This window comes from Macrotis lagotis, chromosome 5, assembly GCF_037893015.1.
Source record: "Macrotis lagotis isolate mMagLag1 chromosome 5, bilby.v1.9.chrom.fasta, whole genome shotgun sequence".
Classification (NCBI taxonomy): domain Eukaryota; kingdom Metazoa; phylum Chordata; class Mammalia; order Peramelemorphia; family Peramelidae; genus Macrotis; species Macrotis lagotis.
Window position 1 is genome coordinate 252,428,572 of NC_133662.1, and position 26,484 is coordinate 252,455,055.

Sequence of the window (26,484 nt, forward strand, 5' to 3'; positions counted from 1 at the left end):
CAATGTAGATTTAAAAGTACTATCTCTCAACTGAGGCTGTGTTTTAAATTGCTATCTTAGTAGAGGCAAGGTAATATGCAGTCATACTCTCAATTGTTCAGCATTTGTTGGGTCAGTTGAATTAGGAAGTAGTGTCTGTGATCAGAGATGATTTCCAAGTACAAACCCAGACAGAGGTGAACCTGAAACCTTGTGAATACTCTTGTTTGTTTGTTTGTTTTTTTTTTGCTAGACAATGGGGTTAAATGACTTTGCCCAAGGCCACACAATCTGAACTCAGGTCCTCCTGACTCCAGGGCCGGTGCTCTATCCACTGCGCCACCTAGCTGCCTCTAATTGAATACTCACTCTTAAGCACCAGATGCAGCATCTGGTTTAGCTCTCTAATCTTCAAAATCATTAAAATGGCAATAATGATGTCCTTAATTTAGAGGACTACTGAGGAAATATAGGGAGTGTACAGCACGGATGACTTTTCCAAGATACTAGGATGAGGACTTCACCATTTTTAGGGTCACGTATGTAATGCCTACAATAATTTTGTAAACAGGGGTGGCTAGGTGGCGTAGTGGATAAAGCACCAGCCCTAGAGTCAGGAGTACTGGATTCAAATCCAGTCTCACACACTTAATTACCTAGCCGTGTGGCCTTGGGCAAGCCACTTAACCCCACATGCCTTGCAAAAAAACAAAAAAAATAATTTTGTAAACAAGAGTATTTTATAAATTCACCTTCATTTCTACAAAATTGCCAAATAGTCCTGTTTCAACTAAAGTAAACCACAAATAAGGTTTACATTAGATTGGTAAAACAAAAATAAGTGACATTTTGAAGAAAATGTATAATTTTCAAAAAGTTTCATTTTAAAATCATTTAACTTGAAAGATGCATTGTTATTAATTAAAACCTGGAAAAAGAAACCAGGTGAATTAGAGTGAGTATAGAATGAGTCATACAGACTAAGAACACTTAGGTTAGTTTATCAATATTATGGATCAACTATTATTTCTGAATCTATAAGACGTCACAATGAGATTGCTTACTATCCTATCATGATGATTTCAAATAAATGAAAAAGTAGACAGATGAGAGATACCACAGTGCCATGATATATAAAAAAGTCATAAATTCTATGACTTTAAATTCAAATTTTAAGTTAACACAGATGAATTTACCACTTAATTTTAGAAAAAACTTTAAACCCTAAATTCTAGAAAGTGAATGAATGTACATGTTTAAAGAAAACAAAACAACTAAAACCAACCTCATTTACTGCCAAGATCACTGCACTCTTTGGAAAAAGATAGAATTACAATGATCCAGCAATGAAATTCAAGTGGGCCATCAAGCAGTTGCACTATTGGATTTCTCAAAAACCCAACTAGTTCATGACCTAAGTGCCTTGGGAAATGATCACCCCAACACACAATCTACAGATAACTGACATCTGTTCCAATTTACCATTGACTCAAGGGCTGACATGAGGAATGTGACCACCATTCTGCTCTCTGAAGACTCCTCGTCATCAACTGACACTGTAGACATTGCAACTTGTGCCATGATTCCTGAAATGGAAACAGAATAGGGAAATGAATGAAAAAGTTTAACTATATTCTAGACAGAGCTTAATCATTCTGTCCAACACCATCATTTTACACTTAAGAAAACAAGGCCCAGAGTGAAGCTATTACTTGCCCCAAGGTCACACAAGGAAACTCTCACAACCCAGAGAACTAGAGGGAGCTCTGTGCACAGTCAACATTGTCTCAAGGTCTCAATCCAGGAAGCAATAACAATGTCCCAAGATCTGCTTTATTTTCCTTTTAAGGAGGAACAACGAATTCCTTGTTCTCTACTGAAGGCTAGGTCATAATTTAGGGGGCACCCTAATTCTACATTCCTACCCAGAGTCAACTGAGAACGGAACAGAATGCATTTTCTGGACTCAAAAGAAGCAACAACCCCCCCCACAGTCTACCTATGACAGAAAAGCCAACCCCCCAAGTTTACTGTTTTCATTGGCACTTCTAGTCAATTTTGGCCAATAGGACAAATCCGTGGACAACATTTGAGTCACTGTAGCAGGCATTAGGGAAAATTTAACAGACAATAAGAAACTCAGATGGATCTCAAACCCAGTATTACCATGCTGCAAACCAAACTGTAATGAATGTACCCAACTTCTAAATGAACTAAGATGGGCCTAGAAAATGGAAGTTACTTGGATTTGGTTGCAATTTTTCTCCCTATCAACAATCATACTCATACTCATACTGAGACTTAAAACATACATTAAAAGTTTTAACCTGGCTGTGTGTCCTTGGGCTGGCCACTTAACCCCATTGCCTTGCAAAAACTGACTCTAAGCCAAAAAGTTCTAACCATTTCACCCCCTGCAGGAGAGCTGAGGGAACTCTCAGTGAATGCCTTCTGCTTTGGTGGGTCAGAGAAGGAAACAATTGACAATGGGGCAAGGAAGAGAAGGGGGAGAATCTAGTCAGAGGGGGAAGAGGGGGTGTAGAGATGAAGAATGGGACAATCACAGCTTACGATCCAATGAAAGGAACTGTGGGGTTAATGAACACAGAAGCAGAAGCCTTGGAAGAGAGGCCAAGAGCCAGGAAAGGGCCCTGGTATCATCAAATGACATCCAAACCACCAAGTCCTGTTCCCCCCCTCTCCTACCAGGGTGGGAGGGCCAGTCCCTGGGGAGTCTCACCTGGTCAATGATGCCCTCAGATAACAGGCCTTCCCTCCCTGCCACTCTTCCTGGCTCCTCTCCTTCTCTCCACACACAGGGAGACTCCCTGCCTCATCTGGGCTCCACTTCCCAGTCAGTGGCCACGCGCTCATCTGACCAGACTAGCCCAGGAGGCAGGAGCTTCCCCAGGACCAGGTCTAGAAACAGATGTACAACCTTTCCCATCCTAGACACAACCTCCCTTTCCTATCTAATGACCTTTCCCAAGGTCAGCCCTCCCCCCTCCCCCGCCAATGCCTCCTCCAAGTTACTTTGTATCCATCTGAGGTTACAAGCTTCTCCCAATAGTGACCTGCTTTCTTTGGTTCACTGCCAACACGCAGGAGCCGGCCCACTGGCCCACTTGGTCATCGAATGGTTCATTTAAACAGGGGCCGCCAGGGGTCGCCTCAGCACACAGAGCCAGGGGCCCAGCTCCAGGCAGCTCTAATTTGGCTATGTGACCTTGGCTAAGTCACTTCATCCTGTTAGCCTCAGTTTCCTCATGTGGAAAATGAAATGGGAGCCGGCAGTGGCAAACCCTCCAGTGTCTCTGCTGAGAAATCCCCAAAGGGTCACAAAGTATTTAGACATGACTCAAAAAAATGATCCAACAAACAACAAGTAAAATTCAAATGAATTCAAATTTTATTTTTAATTTACCAAAAATATCCCTGATAATGATATTGCAACTTACTATTCCCAAACACTCAAAACATTTTTCATAAAACTAGTCTCAGTTTAATGTCATCACTAGGAATAAAGAAGCAAACATGTTCCTATTCAACAAGTGTGATTTCTGCCTGGGATAAGAAATCAAGCAAGACTGGGAGCCACCAGCAGGCAGGGCCTGGGTCCTTGGTTGTTTCTTTTCGTTGTATCCCCAGTGCCTCTCCTAAGTTAGCAAGTAGCCAATAAAATAAATGCTTTATCTAATTTAAATATAAAGCCACCAGCCAGTGTGGCTGAGGAAAATCCACATCTTCAAACACCCAGTCTATTTTCTTTCCACTCCTTTCAAGTCTTTTCTTGGGGAACAATTTTACAACATCATTTAAACCAAAAAAATCTCAGGTACCACAGCTAAGGGGTGGCTGTCATTTTAAGAGACCAAAACCAGATGGTCTCCTGTAATCTTTCTGTCTTTTCCGGAGGCCTCAGTGCCACTCGTCAGGACAACAGTCAACAACTTCTTTGCTTTCTGGTTTGTCCCATTTCACCCAACATTTATGTCACTAGCCAAGTTTTGCTCCAAAACCTTCCCTATGTCCCTGCTGCCTCTACAATAAAACACAATCCAACACCCCCCCCCCCTTTGCTTTTCCTTAGTTGATATGGGGAAATTCTTAGACCATCCCCCACCTACCTACCTCTTCACCTTCTGCCTGTCAAAGTCTGGTGAAACCCCATTGAGTCCCATCTCAGGATGCTTCAAATACACAAAATGTGACATTATTAAAGAAGCCAATGTTCCAGAATGTTCCACACATACCCCCACCTGGGCTCACTTGTTCCATCTCCAAGCTTTGTGGTGGCTTCCCTTAGTCTGTCCCCATTATTACCCACCTCTACCTTCGCATCCAAAGCTCCCTTCCTACCTAAGGCTCAGGGGAGCCTTCCTTCAGCTAGCAGGACTTTGTCCCCCCACCCCATCGCCCTACAGGTCTCTCTCACATTCTCTCCTTTAGAGTCTCTCAGACAGGAGACAATATTTATCAAAGTCCTTAAGTATTCATTTGCAAACACATTCTTCTGACAAAGGTATTATTTTATTATCTTACTTAATTTGAAATCTTGACCTTAGTTTAATTTTAAACTTTTTTTTTTTTTTGGTTTTTGCAAGGCAATGGGGTTAAGTGGCTTGCCCAAGGCCACACAGCTAGGTAATTATGAAGTTTCTGAGACCAGATTTGAACTCAGGCACTCCTGACTCCAGGGCCAGTGCTCTATGCACTGCGCCACCTGGCTGCCCCCAATGCTTGTTTTTTTTTTTTTTTTAAATAATGACTTTAAATAGCCGAATTTCCCTCAGCTCAGGCCAAAGATCCACACTGTTGTTCAGCTCAAATAAAATAACATATTTGGGGAAACAGAATCCAATGCAGGAGACAAGTTTCTGAGAAAGGCAAGACCAGGGGAATCTTCCAAGGACTTAAGAAAACCTTGTGGCCTGAGGGAAATTTCATTTTTTCCTGGGGATTTTTTTTTTTGAGGGGGGAGTAGGGGTAGGGGCAAAGTCAAACAAATGAACCTAAGAAAGAACCTTCCAAGGCCATAAAGGCCACTGGGCCTTTGTATACTCTGACCAAAATACCCCATTCAGACAGGGAAACTTCCCCATAGACACATATGACTTTATAATAAAATATTATTCAAAAGCTACAGTTTATTCCATTGGAATGAATCATAAACATCATCTCCTAACCTCCAAGGAGGCCACAAAAAGAACTTAGGAGAACTTGTTATTTCTCTACATTTTTTGGGGTGGCGGCATCCACATTGAAAGCATTTGTCATAATCCTACATTCAGGGCAGTACAAAGCATGAAATGACTCACAAAAACATCCATCTCGAATATTTTAATCAAATTTTTATATTCTGTTATTAGACTTTCTGATTTCCTTCCCTATAACTTATACACTTCTCAGGCTTAATTCTTCTGTGTGTTCCATTTTTTAATTTCTCTTCAGTTTTACTTAGAATACTATAATATTTAAGTTGGAAAGGATCCTGGAGATTATTTAGTCTGGGAATCAGCCACCTTTTAAGGGAGTAGTGCCACAGCAGAGTCTGCTGTCTGATGTAGACTGGCACAACCAGGAGGAAGAGGCAGGGCAACCTAGAGTGACAATGTTCCTGATCTCATACCAATTTCACCTGGAGTAGCTTAGATACTAAGAGAATATGATACAGTCTAAAATAAGAGTTATTACACAAAACCTATTCATAATTATATTTCAATAATTACTTTATATGAAATCAAATCTTATTTAAGCAGATAATGTTGAATATTTTTAAATAAAATGTGGAATGAAGAAACAGAAGTATTTCTACTTCCATTAATGTGACTCAGTCCTTGCATTTCCTTGGAAGATGCTCAAAGTAAATGTGTTACAATTTTCATTTTCAAGCTTAACTTAAGACTATAGTTGGCTTCTCTATATCACACTTTATATTAGAAAACTTGTTCATGTCAGTAGACTAAAGCAAAAATTAAATCACAATTCATTTATTTTTCAACTGACCATGGATTTCTAGTAAAGAGTTTCATTTTTTAAAGACCATCAAGAAGTTGATTCTCTTTAAAAATTTGTGAATGTTTCCCCTCATTTAAAATTTCCCAAGCTGGAGCCAGGCCCACCGTCCTTCGGTGGAACAAAATGTCATTCTTTAGTTTATTCTATTGTTTGGTTTCCCCCATATAAATGAGACCCAGCTGTTTGGTTGAATTTGCTATCAGTGGATAAGATTCAACTCATTTGATATGAAATTTGGGGAGTATATTGCTTTTTCTTTCCTGTTATTTCCACCACATCTACAACATTGTGGCATCAGGCTGTATAGCAATGGCCCCCAAAAAACCCAACCCACTGATGGTGCTAAACTTTCCCAACCTCAAGTCAAGGCCAGTTAAAGCCCCAGTAGGACAGGGAGCGAGAAGAGCTCTGCACCACCTCCCATCTGTCAGGGGGCAGCTACCAGGTAGGATCAAGCCTGTGCAGTCCATCTTCAACAGTCCACAAAAGCAGATGGAGGTGCAGGCTTCCTAAATTAGGCCTAAACCACCACAAGGAATGTATTGATTGGAGAAACGAGGACAAGGGAAATCCCTGTGGCTGCATTTGTGTTCCCCAGGGTTCTGTGGGCTCCTGGGGAACCTCACCTGATCAGTCTGGCTTCCATACTGCCAGACTCCACTGTCCTTGACGATGTCTTCTAACCCTTTGGTAGGCACAACTTCACAGGGCCCTTGTGGTTAGAAGTGAGGGGACCCCAGAAGTAGGCAGCAAAAGTCCCAGAACTCAGTTCATCCAAAAAACAAGATCCTGGAAAGTAGCCTGGTTGCCAAGACCCTCTGGCCTTCTACAAATCTCTCACCTCTTCACTGGTAGAAAACATTACCACACACATTTAAAGAAATGTTGACCCTAGAGTCTTAAACAGCCACTAATAGACATTAAAGGTCTCTTAGTTAAGAAATTAAGGGTTTTCCGAAGGCAGTCGTCAGTCACCCTCTAAATAATATGACAGTGTTTGCCCCACACTCCCCACACTAAAGAAAATAGACACACAGGCACACCTGTTTGATTCTTTTATGCTGAAAACACTCACCTTCTAATCTACTGCAAGCCCTTATTTTTGGCACAGGAACAAACTGAGACCTGGAGAGCTCCTGTGATCGCCAAGAGCCACGCAACGACTAGTGGAGCAGCAATTTAGATCTCAGTGTCAATAAGGACTAGAAAGCCCACCTCGAGGGTCCCTCTTAGTTCTAGAAGCATGATGCTAAGACGGCCCGAGTCCCTCTGTGTTCTAACAGAGCCCTATGGGAGTCAAGAAGACCAGGGCAAGAATCTTAAGCCTCAGCAAGTCCCAACATTCTAAGCCCTGAACTACTGGTGGGGTTCCCAGGTGGGGTCCCCAGGGGCCTTTTCAGGCCACCTCCTGTAACTTTTTTGATTAACGGACTGCTGGAGATAAAAAAAAAAATCAATCTTTGTGCAATTATGCATAGTGGCTTTGCTGGCAGAGTTTGGTCAATCTTCATGAAAAACAAAATTATCCATCATTCCTCAAATATACTCAAGAGTCCTGATTTACGAAATACTGGTCAGAAGAGTTTACTTTAACCATAAAGTAAAGTTCCCTGAAACTTCAGCGAATTATCCTCATATCAACCATAACTAAAATAGCACATTCTATTTTTAAAAAGAGGTTCAGTTATTTAAAAAAAGAATGTTTTAAAAGCACATTTGTCTTAATGAATATATTATTTATGTTGGAAAGCAGCAGTGACAGGCACTGAAGGGAACACAAACCCCCTTCTGTGATGCTAGGAGGGTCCTCACAATGGCTGAATTTAAGGGACAACAAATTCAGTAAAAACCTGGGGCTATTCACCTCTTGAAAAATAGAGAAGTCCCTTCTGGTCACTGGATAGTGAATGAACTGGAAAAACACTTTGCAGTCTCATTCCAAGGCCTCAGAGTCACACAGCTCAGGCCACAGAATCTTGGGCAGACAGGGGTGCTTCCGGTTTTCTCAAATGATCTATAGCTTTGAACATGAAATCAAAACCTGTTCTGGTTTTCAGGGAAAGCCTTTCAGCAGGTCAGAAACTTCAAATTTCCTTCAGGAAATGAACTCTGCCCTTCCCTTTCCTAAGGAAAAATTCATATTAAACCCAGGATATAAGATTGAAAAATCCTTTTTATCTCAAATCCAACAATTTAAGTTCCTACTTATGGAGTATGTCTAGGCTTTAAAAGATGACTAGGATTTCAGATGGGGAGACACTGTAGACACTGCTTCTACATGGAGAGACACCATTTCCAGGCCACTGACTACTAGATATGGTACAGGTTGGCTAATGGAATAATGTGGGACTTGGTGTTAGAGGATGTAGGTTTGAATCCTGGTTCTGCAACTTATTCCTTTATTGTGATCTCAGGCTGAGTTTCCTTCCCATCCCTGGATCTCAGTTTCTACCTTGTAAAATTGTGGATTTGGACTAGGTGGCTTCCCAAGCCCTTTCCTGATCTAACTTTAGAATGAAGGGAATAGCCTAGAAGCAGACTAAGTTCTGGGGACCAGGACAAGTCATTTCAGTTCTGGTCTGTGGACAGTAGGAGATCAGATCAGGAAGAATTCTGGATGGAAGCTGCTTATCAGATCTAAAAGCCTAGAGCCCCACTAGAAGTTAACAGGGTCCTTATATGTGGGTAAGCCACAACCAATCTAAGCCACACAAAAATGTTTCATGTGGCTCTGGGTACCCACAAGGTCACCTTTTGGTCCTTATCTCTTCTCTCTAGCTATGGGGTCTTGGCAGTTCCTTCAAGCTCAATCATCACTGAGATGCCCAGATGTCCTACCCAATGCTCTGGCACCACACCAGCCAACATCTCTAACTGCCCACTGGATACTTCCCATCACATGTCCCGTGGGGACCTCCAATTCAACCTCCTCAAGTCACTCCCTCCCAGTAACCAGGCTTTCCCTCTCTTCCAAGTTCTGCTGATTCTACTTCTATGATAATAGCCCTTCCCTACACCTCATTCCAACTTCTATAGCTGGGTCTCTCTGCCACCAAGTTCTTACCTGACCAGTCTATCCTCTGCCAAAGCAAACTCCCCAAATCACAGGTGTAGAACCGCATCTCCCCCCCCCCCCCCCCGGACCCTTCAGGAGCTACTTCCTAACTATGGGATCACCACATGCATTAGAAGCTCCTCTAACCTGGCTTGATTCACAAATGTGTTGTTTTATGTTCTAAGGAAAGGCTGTTAAAGAGGAGGGGGAGCGAGGGGAAGGCCAGAGAATGGGGAGAATGAAGCAAGGACCAAATATCAATGAAACTTCTTTTTGAAAGTGGCTTCACTGAAGCTTGCTGTTTCATAACAAGCCTCTTTCTCTGCTAATTCCAGGCCCAACCATTTTCCCACCTTCACACACACACACACACACACACACACACACACTGCACAAGCCAACCGCTCCCACCCCCACCCCAAACCTCTCCAGCTACATTGCCTGGGGAGAAGGTAGAGCTGGAGGGCAGCTACCTCTGCTCTGACCGCCCCTCTCAGTTGCAAGTGCCTGCACTCCGTATATTCTTAGGCTGACATGTTGCATTGCCAGCAGAACGTAAGCTCTCTGAAGGTAGGAACTGTTCCACATTTGTCTTTGTAATCCTATTATATCACAGTTCCAGAAAAGCTTCATGTCCAAAGCTAATGTCTCCTTTCTATAAGGCTGGTAACTGTCCATGAAGGATAATGTTTACTCATCCTTACCATGGCACCCCAACTGTTTACATGGTCCTCACACTCTTCCTAAGGAGACTGTGTCCACAAGGTCACTCTTCCCGAGACATTTTAGCTCAGCAACCTGAGCTCGCTAGCAAGTGATGTCCAGTGACATCAAATCCAATTTCCCCTGGTCTGGATTAAAGTCCAGTGTCACTGAGGTGCCCCCAACTCTGTAAAGGCTGGGTCTCAACAGTCCAAGCTCAGTTCAGAGCCAGCTGAAAGGACCACCTGCGGTATATACTTCTCATCACCAAAAGGCTTCCCACAAGACCTCAGGAAAATGACTTCCTGAGGAAGATGAGGAAAGTGGCGGTGGGACTGCTTTTGGGAAGGCTCAACCAAAGAAAGAGAAGCAGATTCTTCTGATGTATTAAAGCGGATTAGATCTTCAGCACCTGGCATAATGATTTCTATGATAGCCATTCAAATAGTTGCTCAATTAAATATCATTCTGATGTGGAAAAACAGTCTGAAATGAATTCTTTTCCCCAAGGAGTTACTATCACAAAGACTAATGGTCATTTCTTAGCTGCTAATCCTAAAATGATGAGGGCAGTAGGGGGTGCCAGAGGGCCAGGCCTGGAGTCCAGAAGACTCCTCAGCCCAGTGCCAATCCAGCCTGACACCTACTGACTGTGTGAGCCTGGGCAAGTCACATGATCCTGATGGCCTCAGTTTTTTCATCTATAAAATGAGCTGGAGAGGAAATGGCAAAACTGCTCCAGGATCTCTGCCAAGAAAACCTCAAATGGGGTCATGAAGAGTCAGACACGACTGAAAAATAACAAAAAATCCTGAAATGCTAAGTTTAGTTTCAAAATGTCACAATTCATTCTACAATTATGTGGTACAGAGGAGGTTTTGGAATCAAAGAAATCAGGGTTTCAAATGTGACTGGTGTCAGCTCAGTAACCTTTCTGCCTCAGTTTCTTCACTGTGAAATTGAGAGGCAGGACCAGCTGGTCCATTTGACCTCTCCAGGGGCAGGATGGGGAGCCCTACTGGCATGCTGGACCAAGACAATGGTTCTAAGAGGCAGAACCACTTTGTTGGGTTGGAACATCAAGCTTAGTTTGTTTGGTTGGAAAGAAAGCAACATGGAAAAGTCTAAAAATTCCAGAGTCTCCCACCTGAGGAAGGGTCCCAGCAGCAGCCAAGGCTGTCTTCTCTGTGGGGTCTCTGCTCAGAAGGGAGGCTGGTGAGGCTCTGACCTTGTTCTGGCTCTCTCCAAGTCTGAAGAATAGTCAAGAAGTGGCTGAAGTGTGGTGCTGAGCCTGAGCTGGGAGACCAAAGAAGGGGAAGAGAGGAGATGAAGTGGAGAGAGAACCCACAGAGTCTGGGCAAACTCTTCATCCTAGAAACACACTATTCTTCCTGGTAGTAAGGTGGGAGATGTGTAGAGTTGTACATATGCCATTTCATCACTCAATAATGGTAGGGGAGAGAGGTAGACTGGAGAAGACTAATTTTTTCATTAAAGTCATCAATAAAACTTCCTCACCAAGATCACCAAGGCTTGAAAACTTATTTGAATACAATGGGACAGGGGCTATGGGCAAAGGATGGATTTGGGGGGAAATAAGGAGCTCCATTTTATACACATCAAGCTTGAGAAGTTCATCACATATTCTACTAGAGCATCAAGATGTCCCGCTTGGACTGGACTTAGGGAAGAAGAAAAGGTTCTGATACCACGGATCTACAGATTCGGGAGAACTAGAGAGCACAATGGAAACACTGGAATCTGATGAAGTAGGAAAAGAACAGAAAGGATCCCAAAAATCAGATGTGACATTCAAGGAAGTCATAGTGAGCTGGATGAAAAGGGAAATATCTCTTCTGTATTTCAGATAAGCCAAGACTGTTTTCAATCAAGGGGAATTTGCTCAAAGAATGAAAAGTGAAAAACTGGGCAAGTTGGGAATGGCATGATGAGCAACAGAACCATTCTCCTGACTGGCCTGGTAATGCCTATTTCTTTATAATCCTAGACAGTCACCACTTCACATGGATGCACCCAGTTTCCTTTAATGCCTCATGTCATACATTTAGAAGACAATCAAGCTAGAATTAGATTTATAGTTCTGTGGTATGTAAAAGAACCAGGTTGATTGGGGTGACCCAGAACCCCTTAAAATGGCCCTCAACTAGTCACAGATCCAGTGTGACCTAGTTATATGACCCCTAAAACTTAAATCTTCCATTTTCTTCTTTTCTGCCATGAGAATATGTACATTAATGAAGTTCAGTAATGAAAATTCAGATTCTAAACTCCAATACAAATCCCAGGGGTGTAACAAAAAATGTTTGCTACACAAAATTCCTACTTCTCAGGAAAAGAGGATTAACCAACACATTTCCAAAACATCACAAAGGCTTCTGAGTATAAAAGAGATGTAATCACAGGAAGCATGACCTCAAAACGCTATCGCTGCTCTCAAACATGCTCACCAAGTGACTCTCATGAAACATGGAAGGGTCATTTTAACTATCAGCAAAACAAACCTAACCAAAATCTAAACAAATCTACCAAAAATCCAACTGTGCTCTTTATATTTGGCTAATTAAGGTGGTTGTTGTTGATGCCCATATACCCCACAAAATATAGGTAGTAAATAAAACAGGCTATAAACAAAGCTGAACACAAACAAGAACACTAATCTCAGTATATATATTTCCCTAAAGAATTATGAATGTACAAAAATGTGCTTAAAATGTTGCTTTTGCTAAGCTGGCCTCTTAGCTGTTCCCAACTAAATACTTCATTCTCCTCTCCTCACCTTTGCACTAGCTGTCCCTCTTGCCCAGTGGTCCTTTCCCTCTTCATCTCTACCTCTCTATCTCAAGTGCCAAAGCCTTCCCTGATCCCACAACCCACACTACTGCCCCTATTTAATAGTCTCTTTGCCTTCCCAAATTAAATTGCTTTATATTTTACACTTACTTGTTTTTCTATTAAAATACAAGAATTATCTTTAGTATACCTAGAATCCACAGCCAGGTCTTTTATACATCAGACATCTAATATTTATGGAATTAAGGGTGTGTGTCTGAGAAGCATAGAAGGAAGTAGGCAGGGGGACAAGAGGTGGGGCTGGGGGAGGCAGGGGGTACCCACTGGGCTCTGGGAACAGACAGCACCTGCACATCAAGAATCAGCGGAACCAAACATCTGGCTATCCTCAGCACACCTTCCCAGATGCCAGCAAAGGCAGACCCAGCAAAGAAAGGCAAAGGCCCAAAGTGAAGCCACCCTGGACCTCCGGGGGTCCAGCCCTCCTCAAGCTTGGTGCCTCCTCAACTGATTTTGGGACTCTGAGGTCAGCTCTGGTCAGTCAGAGAGGGGTGAAGAGAGTACAGGGATCAAGTATTCTTGGCAGCCCCCCCCCAAAAGAACCAAGGGGCTTCTAGGGGCAGAGGACAGAGATGCCCCCAGCTAGGAATGGCAGGAGGTGGCCCAGAAAGTTCCTAAGTGCTAAACTTGAATACCTTTACCCTAAATTTCTTTTTTTAACTATATTTTATTTAAGGCAATGGGGTTTAAAGTGACTTGCCTTGTCTGAGATCAAACACTTAATAATTGCCTAGCTGTGGGACCTTGGGCAAGTCACTTAAACTCCATTGCTTTAAATAAAATACCATACACCACCTAGCTGCCCCATTACCCTAGATTTCTAAAATGCTAAAAGCATTAAAAACAGAATTAAGAAAAACTCAGAGACAAAAATAAGGAATTAGGAATTGCTTTGTTTTTCAAATTAATAAAAATTTATTAAGCACCCATAGTAAATATAATTCAGTGCCAGACCCAAGGGAAGTGAGGTCACACAATTTCTGCCCCCAAAAGGGTGGTGGCCCACAATGAACTAATAGGAAATAAATCAACTGCATTACAGTAGAGGGGCATAGTCAAGTTGTCACATAAGGAAAAGAAAATATTATCCAAAATTTCAAACATTTTTAAAAAATTATTTTTCAATGAACATTCATTTTTATTTTTTCACCCCCCAATGGGGAATGAAGATGGAAAAACAAAACTTGAACAAATCTAAATAGTTACCCAAAACTAATGCCTGGCTGTCTTCATTAAGCATGAAATTAGCCTGGCTGTCTCATTTTGTGGAGTTGGTCCACCACCACCTTCTGCCTCACAGACCCTCTTAAGCCTTTTCAAAACTGTTCATCTTTGTCATGCTTCAACAAACTTGTGCTGAGCCAGTCTACTGGCTGGAATGCAACCAAGGATCAAAAACCAGGCTTGGGACCAGGATAAGGAAGAATCCTGCTAAGGGGCTTAGGAAGATTTGAGGGGTAGGTGATCAAGTATCTCTCCCTATATTCTCTCACTGTACAGATGAGGAAGCGAGGTAAGGGATCTGCTCAAGGTCACCCAGACATAAAGCACAAATCCTTAAGGGCTTGAAGAGGGAGAAAAGCCCAGATCTCTACCCAATTTTCCTGCCTCTGACCATAGGTTGGCATGCTTCAAAGAGCCCAAGGAGGCAGAGAACTGGATTTCATTCTCATCTCTTCCTCAGTGACCTCAGAGACTGAACAAGTCTCTCTCCTTCTCTCTGAGCCTGTTTGCTCATCTACCTCTGAGCCAGGGTTGGGCTGAGGACCACCAGCCTCCTGACCCCCTCCACTCTTATCAGACTGCTGTTGTATTACAAAGCAACACCTGAAAGGAAGCTCGGAGGGCTTGGGATCCTTCCCCTCCTTCCCCCTCCCCTCCCGGATGACAAAAGTGAAACCCAGGAAAGCCAGGTATGTGCCCGAGGTTCCACTGAATGAAAACTTCAAAGGCAAGATTTGAACCCCAGTCCTGATCCCACACTCCTCATACCTCCCCAGATACTGGCACTTACTGTCCAACACACCCAGCCATCATTGGAAAAACAAAAGCTTCTACTTGAGGACGACTGTAGAAATCAGTAGTCAAAGCTGTTACACAGACTATAAACAGAAATGAATAACATTTTCATTCAAATGTGTTCTGTCAGTTCAACTATCTCCTAAGTGAACTAAAATGGGCTTCTATTTCTCTCAGCTAGAACTGCCATCCTGTAAATACTCCACAGTAGGATGCCAAGTCTGATAGTGGATGGGAAACAAAAGACGTGGATTTCAACAGATAATTGCAAGGAGGGAAGAAAGCTTTTCTTTTCAAAGTTAGGTCACTACTCAAATCTTTTCTATGTAGTTATTAACTTATCTTTCCCTAATTTTATTGAGTACTTAAATTGAACAGTATGGCAGCTGAACTTTATAAATGACTTGTGGTGGTATTTATTTTGGGTGGTTTTTTTTTTTTTTGCAAGGCAAATGGGGTTAAGTGGCTTGCCCAAGGCCACACAGCTAGGTAATTATTAAGTGTCTGAGGCTGAATTTGAACTCAAGTACTCCTGACTCCAGGGCCCGTGCTTTATCCACTGCGCCACCTAGCCGTCCCTTGTGGTGGCATTTATTAAGGAAGAAAAATTAAAATAATTTATTTGAAAATCACAATTTTGATCAAGGTGGATTAAAAATCAAAGATTTTAGGGGGGCCAAGTTTATAAACTGGTCTTAGTAGGCCATTAACTCATTTTCTAAACATGATCAAGTTAATATTTAACCGTCAAAGAAATGTTGAGGATAAAACAAATGCTCCTGAATGAAAGTAAACTTTTGAAACAAGGGGGTACTATCCTAGACTTTTCATGCTAACAAAGACTGAAGCCTGGCATGGCTTCTGAGAGACCCAGGCCCCCAAAAGGGGAGAAGTTCTGGGCCCACCAATATCCAGTGGCAGCTTCTCCTGTGGGCTCTTACACTAGCTTTTGCCAGCTTGGGTAAATCACTTCCCATCTGAGACTTCATTTTGTTCTTCTGTTTAATAGACATAATAATACACCAACTGTGAACTACTGCTGTTCTGCAGATGATTCACTTGTTATTTTATAACCTTATCAGAATACTGAATGACAATTTGGTTCCTTTATCAGCAGGCACCAAAGCTGACCTGGAGACAATAGGCAGAACGTATAGGTGGTTGACCAGAATCTATCTGCCTGGTGTCACTGAGAACTTGCCTCAACTGTTTTGGAGAAACAGAATAAATCACTTAACATCCTCAAACAAAATAATAAATAAGCCATAGCTTTCAAAAGGTGTTTTCCCCAACAGGATTTAGAAGTCATTCCCATCGGCTAATTTACTGCCTAACTGTGAACTAAAAGAACTGAAATTCAGTAATACCCTCAACAGAGATTAGAAATTGGTATTCTGAGTGGAATGAACATTGGCTTTAAAGACAGACTAAAGGGTTTTCTTTACATTTGTTACTTAACCATCTGAGCCTACCCTCAAGTGCAGCAGTGATGATTCCCTGCCCTGACTACCCTTACCCTGGTTGGTCTGAGGACCAAAATGGTGTTTTGTGACAGTAAATTATCATGTAAATATAAAATAATATATCGACAAGCATCACAAGATTTTTTGTTATTAAACATTAACTTCTCTATTATGTGAAAATGAATCTTTTATCCATCTCTGACATGTCAATGTATAGATTCTATAAAGACTACATCATGGCAATGGAAAAGTTAGCAACACACACACTTTGCTTAGTGATTTGAACAGATTAAAACTGAATTCATACAAATTTTTGATGAAAGTAAAATATGAACTTTACATTTTTCAAAAAAAAAATCAGCACAGCAGAGAAAAAGAAAAGAGAAGCACAAAAAAGGGTAGTTTTGTAAATGTATATATAGTAAATACTATAAACTACGTAATAAAACGTAGCTTTTTTTAAAAAAAGTGAACTGTAAAATGGAGGCTCATGGTTTCATACTGAATCCTCTTCTTGTGCTGTGTACATGGAAACATTTTTTTTGTCTTTTTGCAATTTAAGTTAAAAAGGAATAAAAAATCAACTTGCTCCAAAAAAGGGAGGGATTGCATCCAAGCTGACATAAGGGGTTTCCATTCCTTAGCTAAAATAAAAATAATTAATCTAGACAAGTGGTTTTGAACTAGTACCAATAGAACACCACATTATCTCTCCCATTGATTTAAATCAATTAACAGTGTACACGCCCAGTGTTGCTAACCAAAAAAATAAATATCACCCCCTTCCATTACTCCTCGATGTTCTGAGATACAGCTTTCAGAGAACTTCATAGACTTTATTTTGCTTTGTGGATCCATTTTTATAAAATCCTCCCACTAAGTTGGGACTCTTGTTGCAGGGTCTTCACGTACAGAGTATGCCACAATCAGAGCTGTGCAAGAGGTGCCAAGTCTTGACCTCATGCACTACTGTCCCCAGAGGCCACAATTTTGTCACTCCAAGCTGACAGCTTTGGGTGTCTTGGGTGACTTAGCCTTGCTGCTGCCAGTGCATAAGCTAGGGTACAGAAGGAAGAGAAATCCATATGAAGTCAGGGGTAAGTTGGGCTCAAATGCTGGCTCTGCTCTACTACTGTGAATGACCTAAGGCTGGACCTCAGTTTCCTCCTCTGTAAAATGGTTAGGAGAGAAGCTAAGGTCCTTCTCAGCTCTAACTCCCATGATACCATTTAACAAACTAGCCTCCTGCATAAACAGGTTTCCAGAGTCTGGCAAAGTTAACCACTGTGTTTTTGTGTTCATTAACTAACCTCTTCACAAGAATGAAAAGGATTTAATGAGAATAGAAATCCAAGTCACTTTTGTAGGATCCTAAGATTGGAGAGGTTCCTTATCCAGCCCAACCCCCAAGGTTGCAGGTGATTAAACTGAGGTTCAGACTTGTAGTGACTCCCACAAGGCCACAAATCCCACGTGCTCCATCCTGTTGCCACCAGAGCAAAAGCCCTCCCACTTCAGAAGCTGCCAACTACCCTTTGTAGGCCTCTCAAATTCACCCAGACCTGCCTAAGCCTCCATCCCCCACCTCAAACAACCCCTTTTTCAAAGGTGTTCAAATCCCCTCCCACGCCCAAACAAAAAATACCACCAGAGAAAAGATCCTGCAATCTGAAGGAGGAAAGAGGTGGAATAAAGGTGTTTTCCCCAACAGGATTTAGAAGTCATTCCCATCTGCTAATTTACTGCCTAACTGTGAACTAAGAATACATGTTAGACTAGTCACACTCCCCCCGACCCCAGTACATATTTCCTATCGTTGTTCAGTTGGCCTAGTCTCCGTGACCCCTTTTGGGTTTTCTTGGCAAAGGTCCTGGAGTGGTCTGCCATGTCCATCTCCAGCTCACCTGACAGAAGAGGAAACTGAGGCAGGCAGGGTTAAGTGACTTGCCCAGGGTCTCACAGCCAGGAAGGGACTAAAGGCTGGATTTGAACTCAGGAAGAGAAGTCTTCCTGACTCCGGGCCAGGCTCTCTACACTCTCTAGGTCTTCTCCAACATTGTAGGGAAGGACTAAGTTCTAAATGTGTACCTTCTCCCTCACACCTTGAACTGCACAAAATGGGGAGCTGCCTGTTTGTAGGCACAAATCTAATAGTCAAGTCTTGGGAACCTGCAGTTCAGGCTCCAGGCACCAAAGGAAACCAGTTTTTTGGTTTTTTTACAAGACGGTGGAGGGACGGCCTCAAGACCAGCACAGCTCCTGGTCCTCCTGGCCATCAGGGCTCCGGCCTCCTTTGGGAGGTCTGGGCTGGGTTCTGTCCTCCGCCACCTCCCCGTTCTAGAGGCCCTCCTGGCCATCCCAGCAGCACCCCTGGGCACAGTTACTGTCTCTGCCCCATGATCCGCAGACCTCTAACCGTCCAGGCTCTGTCTCTCTCCATCGCTCCAGTTCTGCACATGGGATATTGCCAGCTCCAGGATCCCAGAGACAAAGCTCCCCACTGCCCGTCAAGGAAGGATGCCCCCCGCCATCCTCCCGGCCGGTCATCCAAGTCCAGATCTGCTCCCAAGCTCCCTCTTTGCTCTCATCCGTCTGTTCAAGTCATCCCACAGAACCCTCAGAACAGCCCCAAATCTGTCTTTTCCTCTGCGGGCAGCCACCTCCCCCACCAAGCTCAGCCCCACTGCCCAGGTCTCTCCTCGCTACCCAGCGGCCTGCCTTTCCGGTCCCGTCTGGCCCCACCTCCTCCCCAGGCTCTGGGGGCCTGAATGTTATAAACGTGCCCCCAGCGGGCTCTGCCGCTGCCCAGCCCGCGGACGCCCCCTGCCCAGCCCCTTGGCTTCACCCGGAGCACAGCTCTAAGCCCGGGCCCGGCCCTGCTCCGTGCTGCGGGCGCGGATGGGGCAGGGAGGGGAGCCCCAGCACCCTGCCCTGCCCCCGACGGGCACGCCGCACCTGCCCTGCCCCGCTGCTGGTGGCAGGAGCCCCGGGGGGCAGGGGGCCGCGGGGCCCCCGGGGCCGGGCCTGGCCGGCCAGAGACAAAGCCCGGGGAGCGCGGGGTGGCGGCGGCCCGGGCGCAGGCCGGGCTCGTCCGTAGCCCCCCGCCCCCGCGGGCGCCCCCCGGGGCGGACGCCAGGCTCATCAGGCCGTTAGGGGGCGCGGGGGCCCCGGCTCCGGGGTCACCCCGGGATTCCACTCGACTCGCCCCTCCCCCTCGCAGTCGGGGGGGGGGGGGCCTCGGGCCCGATTTCTCCCCATCTCACAGACTCGAACCCAGACCCCTCAGGGCGTCCCGCCGGGGTCCCGAGGCCCGAGGCCCGGGGCCCGCGCCCGGCCGGGCCGAGCCACGGCAGCCGCCCCCGGGGGCCCAGCCCCAGGCTGGCCCCGGGATTCGCTTCGGCGCGGACCCCCGCCTGCGGCCTGCCCGGACTTGGGGGCCTCGGGGTCCCCAACTGGCCACGGCCCCCCCGGGGCCCCCCCGGCCCCCCCTCGGCCCTCGCAGGACCCGCCGAGGACAATGGCCTCCGCAGGCCCCACCTGGCAGGGGGAGGGGGAGCGGGGGGCGGGGCCGCGGCGCGCGGGGCGGGGCCGACACCTTCACCTAGCCCAGCGGCGGCGGCGGCGGCGGGGGAGCGGAAGCCCCGCCCCTCGGGCCCCGCGGCCAATCCGAGCGCGCCGTCGCCGAGCCTGCGCTCGAGTCCCAGGACGGGGCCCGGCCGGCGCGCGACCCCGGGCGGCCCCGGCCCGAGCCGAGAGCGCGCGACCCCGGGCGGCCCCGGCCAATCAGGGCGGGGCGAGCACGAGGACGCCCCCCCCCCCACGCACGCCCCCCCCTCCGCTCGCCCGGCCGCGCGCGCACGCGCCCAGGGCCCGCTCCGGCCCTCCCCGCCCCCAGCCTCCCCCAGCTCCGCGCGCGCCCCCGAGCCACGCGCGCGCCGCCGCGCCTCGCGCGTCCAACCGTCGCCCCTCGCAACCCCCCCACCCCGCCCCCACCCCGGGGCCACCCCGGGGCCCGGGGCCCGGGGCCCGAGCGGGGGGAGGGGGAGAACCGGCGCCCCCCCCCCGCCCCGCAGCCGTCGCGTCCGCGGCGCGGCCCCCCGAGCCTGCCCCCGCGGCGGCGCAGGCGGCCCCGGCCCGGCCGGGCCTCGGACTCACCCGATGCAGCGGCGGCCGCAGCGGCGGCGCGGCCGGGGGAGGCGGAGGGCGCGGGGGGCCGATCGGGCCGGGGCCGGGGCCGGGGCGTCCGGGCTGGCTCGCGGGCTGGCCGGTCCTGCCTGCGCTGGGGCCGGGGCCGGGGCCGGGGCCGTCGCTGTCGCCTCGCCGCCGCGCTCCTGTCACCGCCGCATGGCCGCCCCCGGCAGGGCCCACGCTCTGCGCACGGCTGGCCTGAGCGCCCGAAAGGCGGAGGAGCGGGGCGCGGCGGGCGGGCGGCGGCCGGAGAGGGGGCGCGCGAGGTGGGGGCCCGCGGCGGTCTGTGGCCCCTGTTGTCCGCTCTCCTCCTCCTCCTCCTCCTCCTCCTCCTCCTTAGCTCGCTTTTTTTTTTGTTCCTCGAGAGCCCGCTGCGCATGCGCGCCCGCCGCGCCGCCCCGCGGGAGTCGTAGTCTTCCGGGCCTTGCCCACCAGGCCGAGGGCGGCGGGGCCGGACTACGACTCCCAGGGTGCACCGCGAGGCCGAGCCCCGAACTCGGGGACGGGGCGAGAGCGAGCGGCGCTGGCCCGCCCGGCCGAGGGCTGTCAATGGAGGAGCGGAGCAGGAGGAGCCGCGCGCGAACATGGCTGCGCCGCCGCGGCTGCAGCTGCACCTGGGGCCCGCTGGGCTGCGCGAGGCGTGGGGGAGGGGGAGGCCCGCGGCGGGCCCGCGAGCTCCAGGAGGGCCCCGGAGCCCGGGCCGAGGCCCCGCCGGGCCCGCCCGGGGCCGCCCGGGGCCGGGAATGCGGGCGGCCGCGGGGCCGCGGGGGCCCCTCCAGCCCCGCACGGCGCCCTCGCTGGCCCGGGCTGGCAGAGGCAGCTCCCGGCCTTCCCCCCGAGGCGGGGGGCCCCGCCCAGCCTTCGTCCGAGCCTGGGCCTGGGCCTGGGCCCCACCAGTATGAGGTCCCCCTTCCACCTCCACCCCATGGGCATCGGTGGCCTGACTGGCCCGGGGCCCAGTCACAGCTGGCCAAGACCCTCGCGGGCCAGGCAGCGAGTGGCACAGAGGAGCCCGGCAAGGGCAGGGCCTCGAGACCCCCAGGGAGCCCCTAGTTTCAGAGCCAGGGCTTCCCGTCTTTAGAACTGAAAACTTGATGGGCAGAAAGCTAAGATGTAAACCCCCTGAGGCAGGGCAGGGTTGGATGGATGAAGCCCAGGGGCTGCAGATGGTGCCCAGTATTCAGAAGCCTTGAGGCAGAGGATGCCCTCTGTGGTGTTGAGACATTCACCTTGGTTCTTTAGGCCTCATCTTCCCAGTTGGAAGGTTTAGAGCCCTGGAGTTCTTTTATTGTGCATCTGCCTTAAGCATGTGCCTATCTATTCACATAGATAGAAAGATAGACAGGTTTAGAGAGAGAGAGAGATAGACAGGTAGAAAGAGAGATAGATACGAAAATGCTTTTTTTTTCCCCTAGTGAAGCAAAACAATGGTCCATATTTGATTATCCTTCATTCTGGGAGCCCTCACCCAGCCAGCCCCTCCCCTATGCCAAATATTGTTCTCCACACCCAGGATACAGAGACCAAAGTAAAAGGAATACCCTTGTCCAGGGTTCTCACGCTTCTACGCTGGCGGAAGCAACCCAGACACAGAAAGGCAAATACAAAATATATGTCTGTACACAAATACAAAATGCAAACAGATCCCATTACAATGGTAAATAGTGAACAAATATGCAACCAGGTGAACATATTGCATTTGGTCAGCTAGGTAGTGGATGAAGTCAGGGGATAGAAGGTCTTCCCGGGTTCAAATCTGGCTTTAAAGCACTATCTGTGACAGCCTGGGCAAGTCACTTAACACTGCCTCAGTTTCCTCATCTGTCAAATGAGCTGGAAAAGGAAATGGCAAATGACTCCAGCATCTATGCCAATAAAGCCCCAAAGGGGGTTATTCAAAGTCTGAAATAACTGAGTAACAACATGAATAGTATTTGGGGACTTTAGAAGTGATGTAATAAAAATTGCTATTTTTCACAGACAATGCTCCAACATCAATAAGACAAACTGAGTTGTTCCAGGAATCAGATTGGGTTCTGCATTTTTTTCTTTCACTCTGCCAAAGGAGACAAGTGGTCAACTTTAGGGATATAGTCCATGATGTTGGAAAAGGGTCAAACTTAAACTGTCCAGGAAACTTTGGCTGTTAGTGCCATTCTCTGACTCCCTGAGCTAATGGGTACCAGACAAGGATCTCACCATTCCCCAGTTTCTAAGACTCACAGCAAAAAGCCATGCTCTGGTTCAAAGATGAAGCCCCTCAGTTGGCTTTGAGAAAGGACAAGAGGCCAACAAGAGGAAACAAGTGGCACGAGAGTCAGAAAACCAGGAACAAGATGGCAAAGGGCCAGTCTGATGTTTGAGAAGCTGCAAAGATATTTGTTTAGCTCTGAAAAAAAAATGGTTACTGTACCTGGCGATCGTTGCCCGTTTCCTTAGCAGGCAGGAGAGGAGAGCTCAGAGAACAATCCCTAATCTGGAATGAAGTGGAGAGGAGAGTTTCTCAGGGGAAAAATAGAAGCTATAGAGGGATACTCACCAAGAAAAAGACAAAAGAGATCAGCAGCAGCATCTAAGACATCCAACACACAAACCATTCTGCTAAGAATTGTGGGTGATTCTAGATGCTTAAGACATGTTCTCTGTCCTGAAGCTTGCAATAAAGTAGAGAAGAATGAAATAGAATTCACCAGAATAAATGCCCTAAGAATTAGAAACAAGGGAGTTGGGGAGTTTTGAGGAAAGGTTACTTCTCTTGGAGGGATAGGAAAGGCCTTCCAGGGCTGGCATTTTAGCTACACCTTGAAGGACAGTGGTCTGGCTGTCTCACGGTGAGATGCCCTGCCCTATTGTATCCTCCTGTTTTTGCAGATCAACTTGATTCCCCAGACCTATATTAGCCCTGCCCACTTCTGTCAGCCCATTCCATGGTGGCCTTTGGATTCTCCCCACAGACATGATTCTAACAAACTTCCCTTTATTCTCACTCTTTGCCTTGAATGCTCTTTCAAGCCTCTTTAATTGAAACCAGGTTTTCCCCTGAGGATTCCATGGCTCTCATAACCCTCTCTTTAGAGGCCTCTTTTTTTTCCCCTAACCCATCAGACTTTTACTATCAGGAGGAAGTCTTAGTACTTTTAATTCAGTTCAGTTATCATTTGTTAAGCACCCAGGCAAGGTACTATGTTCTAGGAATGGGAATACAAGGAAAAAAAGGACCTGTTCACAAAGACCAGAGGGCTAAGAAGGTTGCAAAATATGGGCAGATTATGTCACCTCATAAACTTTCAATGTTCACATTTATCTCCTGGTATTAAATATAGGAAAATTTGAAGAGCAAGACAGAAGTAACAATGGGGGGAAATCAGGAAAGGCTTGATCCAAACTTCAAAAGAAGCTAAGAATTCTAAGAAGTAGAGGTGCAAGTAGAAGAAGAGAGCCTAGTGGGGAGAGATTGTATATCTGGGGAACAGCAAGTTAGCCAATTTGGCTAGAACAATGATAAAGAAATGATGTAACACATATGGTGAATGGCTTTAAATGCCAAATAAAAGTATTTGTGCCTTACTATCTCTGTAGTGACAACAGGGAGCCCACTGGAGCCTTCTGAACAGGGGAGTGACTTAGTAAGTCTAATTTATGAACAGTCTGACAGTCGTGTTGAGAATGGATTATGGAAGAATTGGACCATTTAGGAAGTTATTCCAAGAGCCTGGGTAAGCAGTGGCGAGGGCCCAGACTAAGATGATGGCCAGGTAATTGGAGACAAGGTCTACTTAATGAATGAGATTTGAGAGTTCATTGTTGGGCATGACTTCAAGGTCAGGAAACTATGACTGACAGTATGATGGTGCTTTTGAGAGAAACAGGAAAGTTAGGAAAGGGAATGACATTAGTAAGGCATATGGTATCCCAAGGTGGGCATCCAGGCTGATGAAGGCCCTGAGTCCATGGATAGAAGACTGAGGGGGCACAAGAGCATCCTCAGGAATTTGGAGGACTGTCATATAGAAGGATTCATTGTTCTTTGATCCCAGATAGAACCATAAACAATGAATGGAAGTTATACAGAGGTCAATTAAAAAAAACGCCGGGCGGCTATGTGGTGTAGTGGATGAAGCACCGGCCTTGGAGTCAGGAGTACCTGGGTTCAAATCTGGTCTCAGACACTTAATAATTACCTAGCTGTGTGGCCTTGGGCAAGCCACTTAACCCCATTTGCCTTGCAAAAAAAAAACCTAAAAAAAATATCCCGAAGATGAGGGAGATCTTCCAGAAGATGATTGGTAACCACTTGTCTGAATGTTCAGGTAGGGGTACTTTTGTTTATTGGTCACTGAGGTACTATCCAACACCCAAATTCTGAGATGATGTGAGAATCTTTGAACTCACAAGAGTTCAAGAAATCACTGGGAGGGTTAGAGAAAAGAAAACGGAGTTCAGGACAAAGCCCTGAATGACATCCTTGATAGAAGATAAAATCCATTTTACAGAAACTGAGGCCCAGAAGTTATTGTTTGTTTCACCTCATCTTTTGTAACTTGACGACTCTATTATAAGCTGTTTGAGGGCAGAGACCATGTCCTATGTCCTCCTCCCAACTTATAGGTACTGCTTCAAATGTTCATTGACTGATTTACAATTGGATTGGCAGTTTTGTAGATTGAGTGCTGGACTTTCACTGATTATCTTCCTCCAAGGGGATGGGAAGAAGGCATATATTGGCCATATCTAAAAAATTCATACAGAGATATGATGAGGCATATTGATCCCTTAGGCAGAGAACTGTTTGGGAGTTTGGGAAACCTGGAGGGCCAGTCATTTACCCTCCCTGTAAAGAGTGGATAAGGAAAGGAGGACAGTGACTTCTAAATGCAAATACCCCTGGATATTACCATACTTTAAGGGTCATCAACAAAAAAGAAATCGATCTAAAAAGACTACAGTGAATACACAGGCAATATCTTAAGACACAAAACCAGGTAATAGGATGAACGTAAGAATGTGGTACATTCTTTAATGTTCAGCATGCTAATGAACTTAGATTGGCAAAAGGAAGCTAAGGAGAGCAAAAAGGGTTTTTTAACTTTTTTCTCTTTCCTGCTATATTGGGGAGGGGAGAAGGGGAAAGAAAAAGGATCAGAAACAGATAGGACCTTTGCTGGAGTGAATGATTTGATAACTAACAGAAAGCTCCATTCTTACTTTACTTCTCTCTCCTCTGCCAAATAGAATGGCCTTTATATTGGCAATGTGATTTTTTTTGGCACTGGAGCTGTGATTTCATTGCGATAGAGAATGCCCACAGACTTTGGCACCTTCTCAGCATCCTATAGTCTTAGAAAGTTGCCTGGGGCACTGGGAGGGTAAATGTCTTTACTCAGCCAGTATATCTCCAAGGTTGGATTGAAGACAACTATACTACCTTTCTTCTTTGAACATTTAAAAACAAAATGGCTAATGTTGAGTTGATACTCAAGAAAGATGGGAAGAGAATATTTGGTGGCTCTTGATGAGTCCAGTTTACCTTGTCTAGTTGAGCTACATCCTTAAGAAAAAGAACTGGTTAAGATGTCACATCTATTCATATTTGGAAGATTCTGGAAAGTAGGGGAGAACCATAAGATGGGAGAAGGTCAAATGTCATGATTTTCAAAAAAGAGAAGAGGACAGAATTTACAGACTCTAGGCCAATGGGCTTGATTTTGTTCTCAGAGTCAGAGAAGTGATGGTTGGAAAGTCAATATGGTGGTCTTCAGTATAATACACCATAGGGGAAGATTCTCCTTGAAGATCTTCAGAGGCTGGCTATTTCTTGGGGATGTTATCACTGACATTCCTTTCAAGTAGAGGTTAGACCAGATGCCCTTTGAAGTTCCTTCCCATACTCAAATTCTATGATTTTAATGCTCATGGTTTCACCTTGGTCCATAGCTCTACTATGATTCTCAACTGAGCCCCTTACTGATGCAAAATAATTTTTAGTTTTTGCAAGGTAGTGGGGTTAAGTGACTCGCACAAGGTCACACCAACTAGTTAATTATTGTCTGAGCTCGAATTTGAACTGAGGTAGTCCTCACTCCTGGCCCTGTGCTCTATCCACTGCACCAGCTAGCTGCCCCAGCAAAATAATTCTTTGACTCCTCTCTGATGAGAGGTTCTCCATCCCATCCACTTTGAGGGTGTTTG

At 46.3% G+C, this 26,484-nt stretch overlaps 1 protein-coding gene across 17 annotated transcripts in view; it reads right to left on the bottom strand.

Annotated features, from left to right (window-relative positions):
* The window catches only part of GTF2I (general transcription factor IIi), an 86,502-nt gene extending 66,140 nt beyond the window's left edge, over positions 1-20,362 (bottom strand). For 6 of the 17 annotated variants that reach the window (XM_074189363.1, XM_074189356.1, XM_074189365.1 and 3 more), the window contains exons 1-2: positions 10,902-16,440; positions 1,462-1,565 (exon numbers count right to left, since the gene is read on the bottom strand). In XM_074189363.1, coding sequence (XP_074045464.1) covers positions 1,462-1,565; positions 10,902-11,124 — 327 coding nt within the window. In that variant the 5' untranslated portion in view covers positions 11,125-16,440. Of the gene's footprint in view, positions 1-1,461; positions 1,566-10,901; positions 16,443-20,262 lie in introns of those variants that run through there. The other 11 variants (XM_074189362.1, XM_074189354.1, XM_074189353.1 and 8 more) reach the window with 7 other exon arrangements.
* Positions 20,363-26,484: the final 6,122 nt, after the last annotated feature.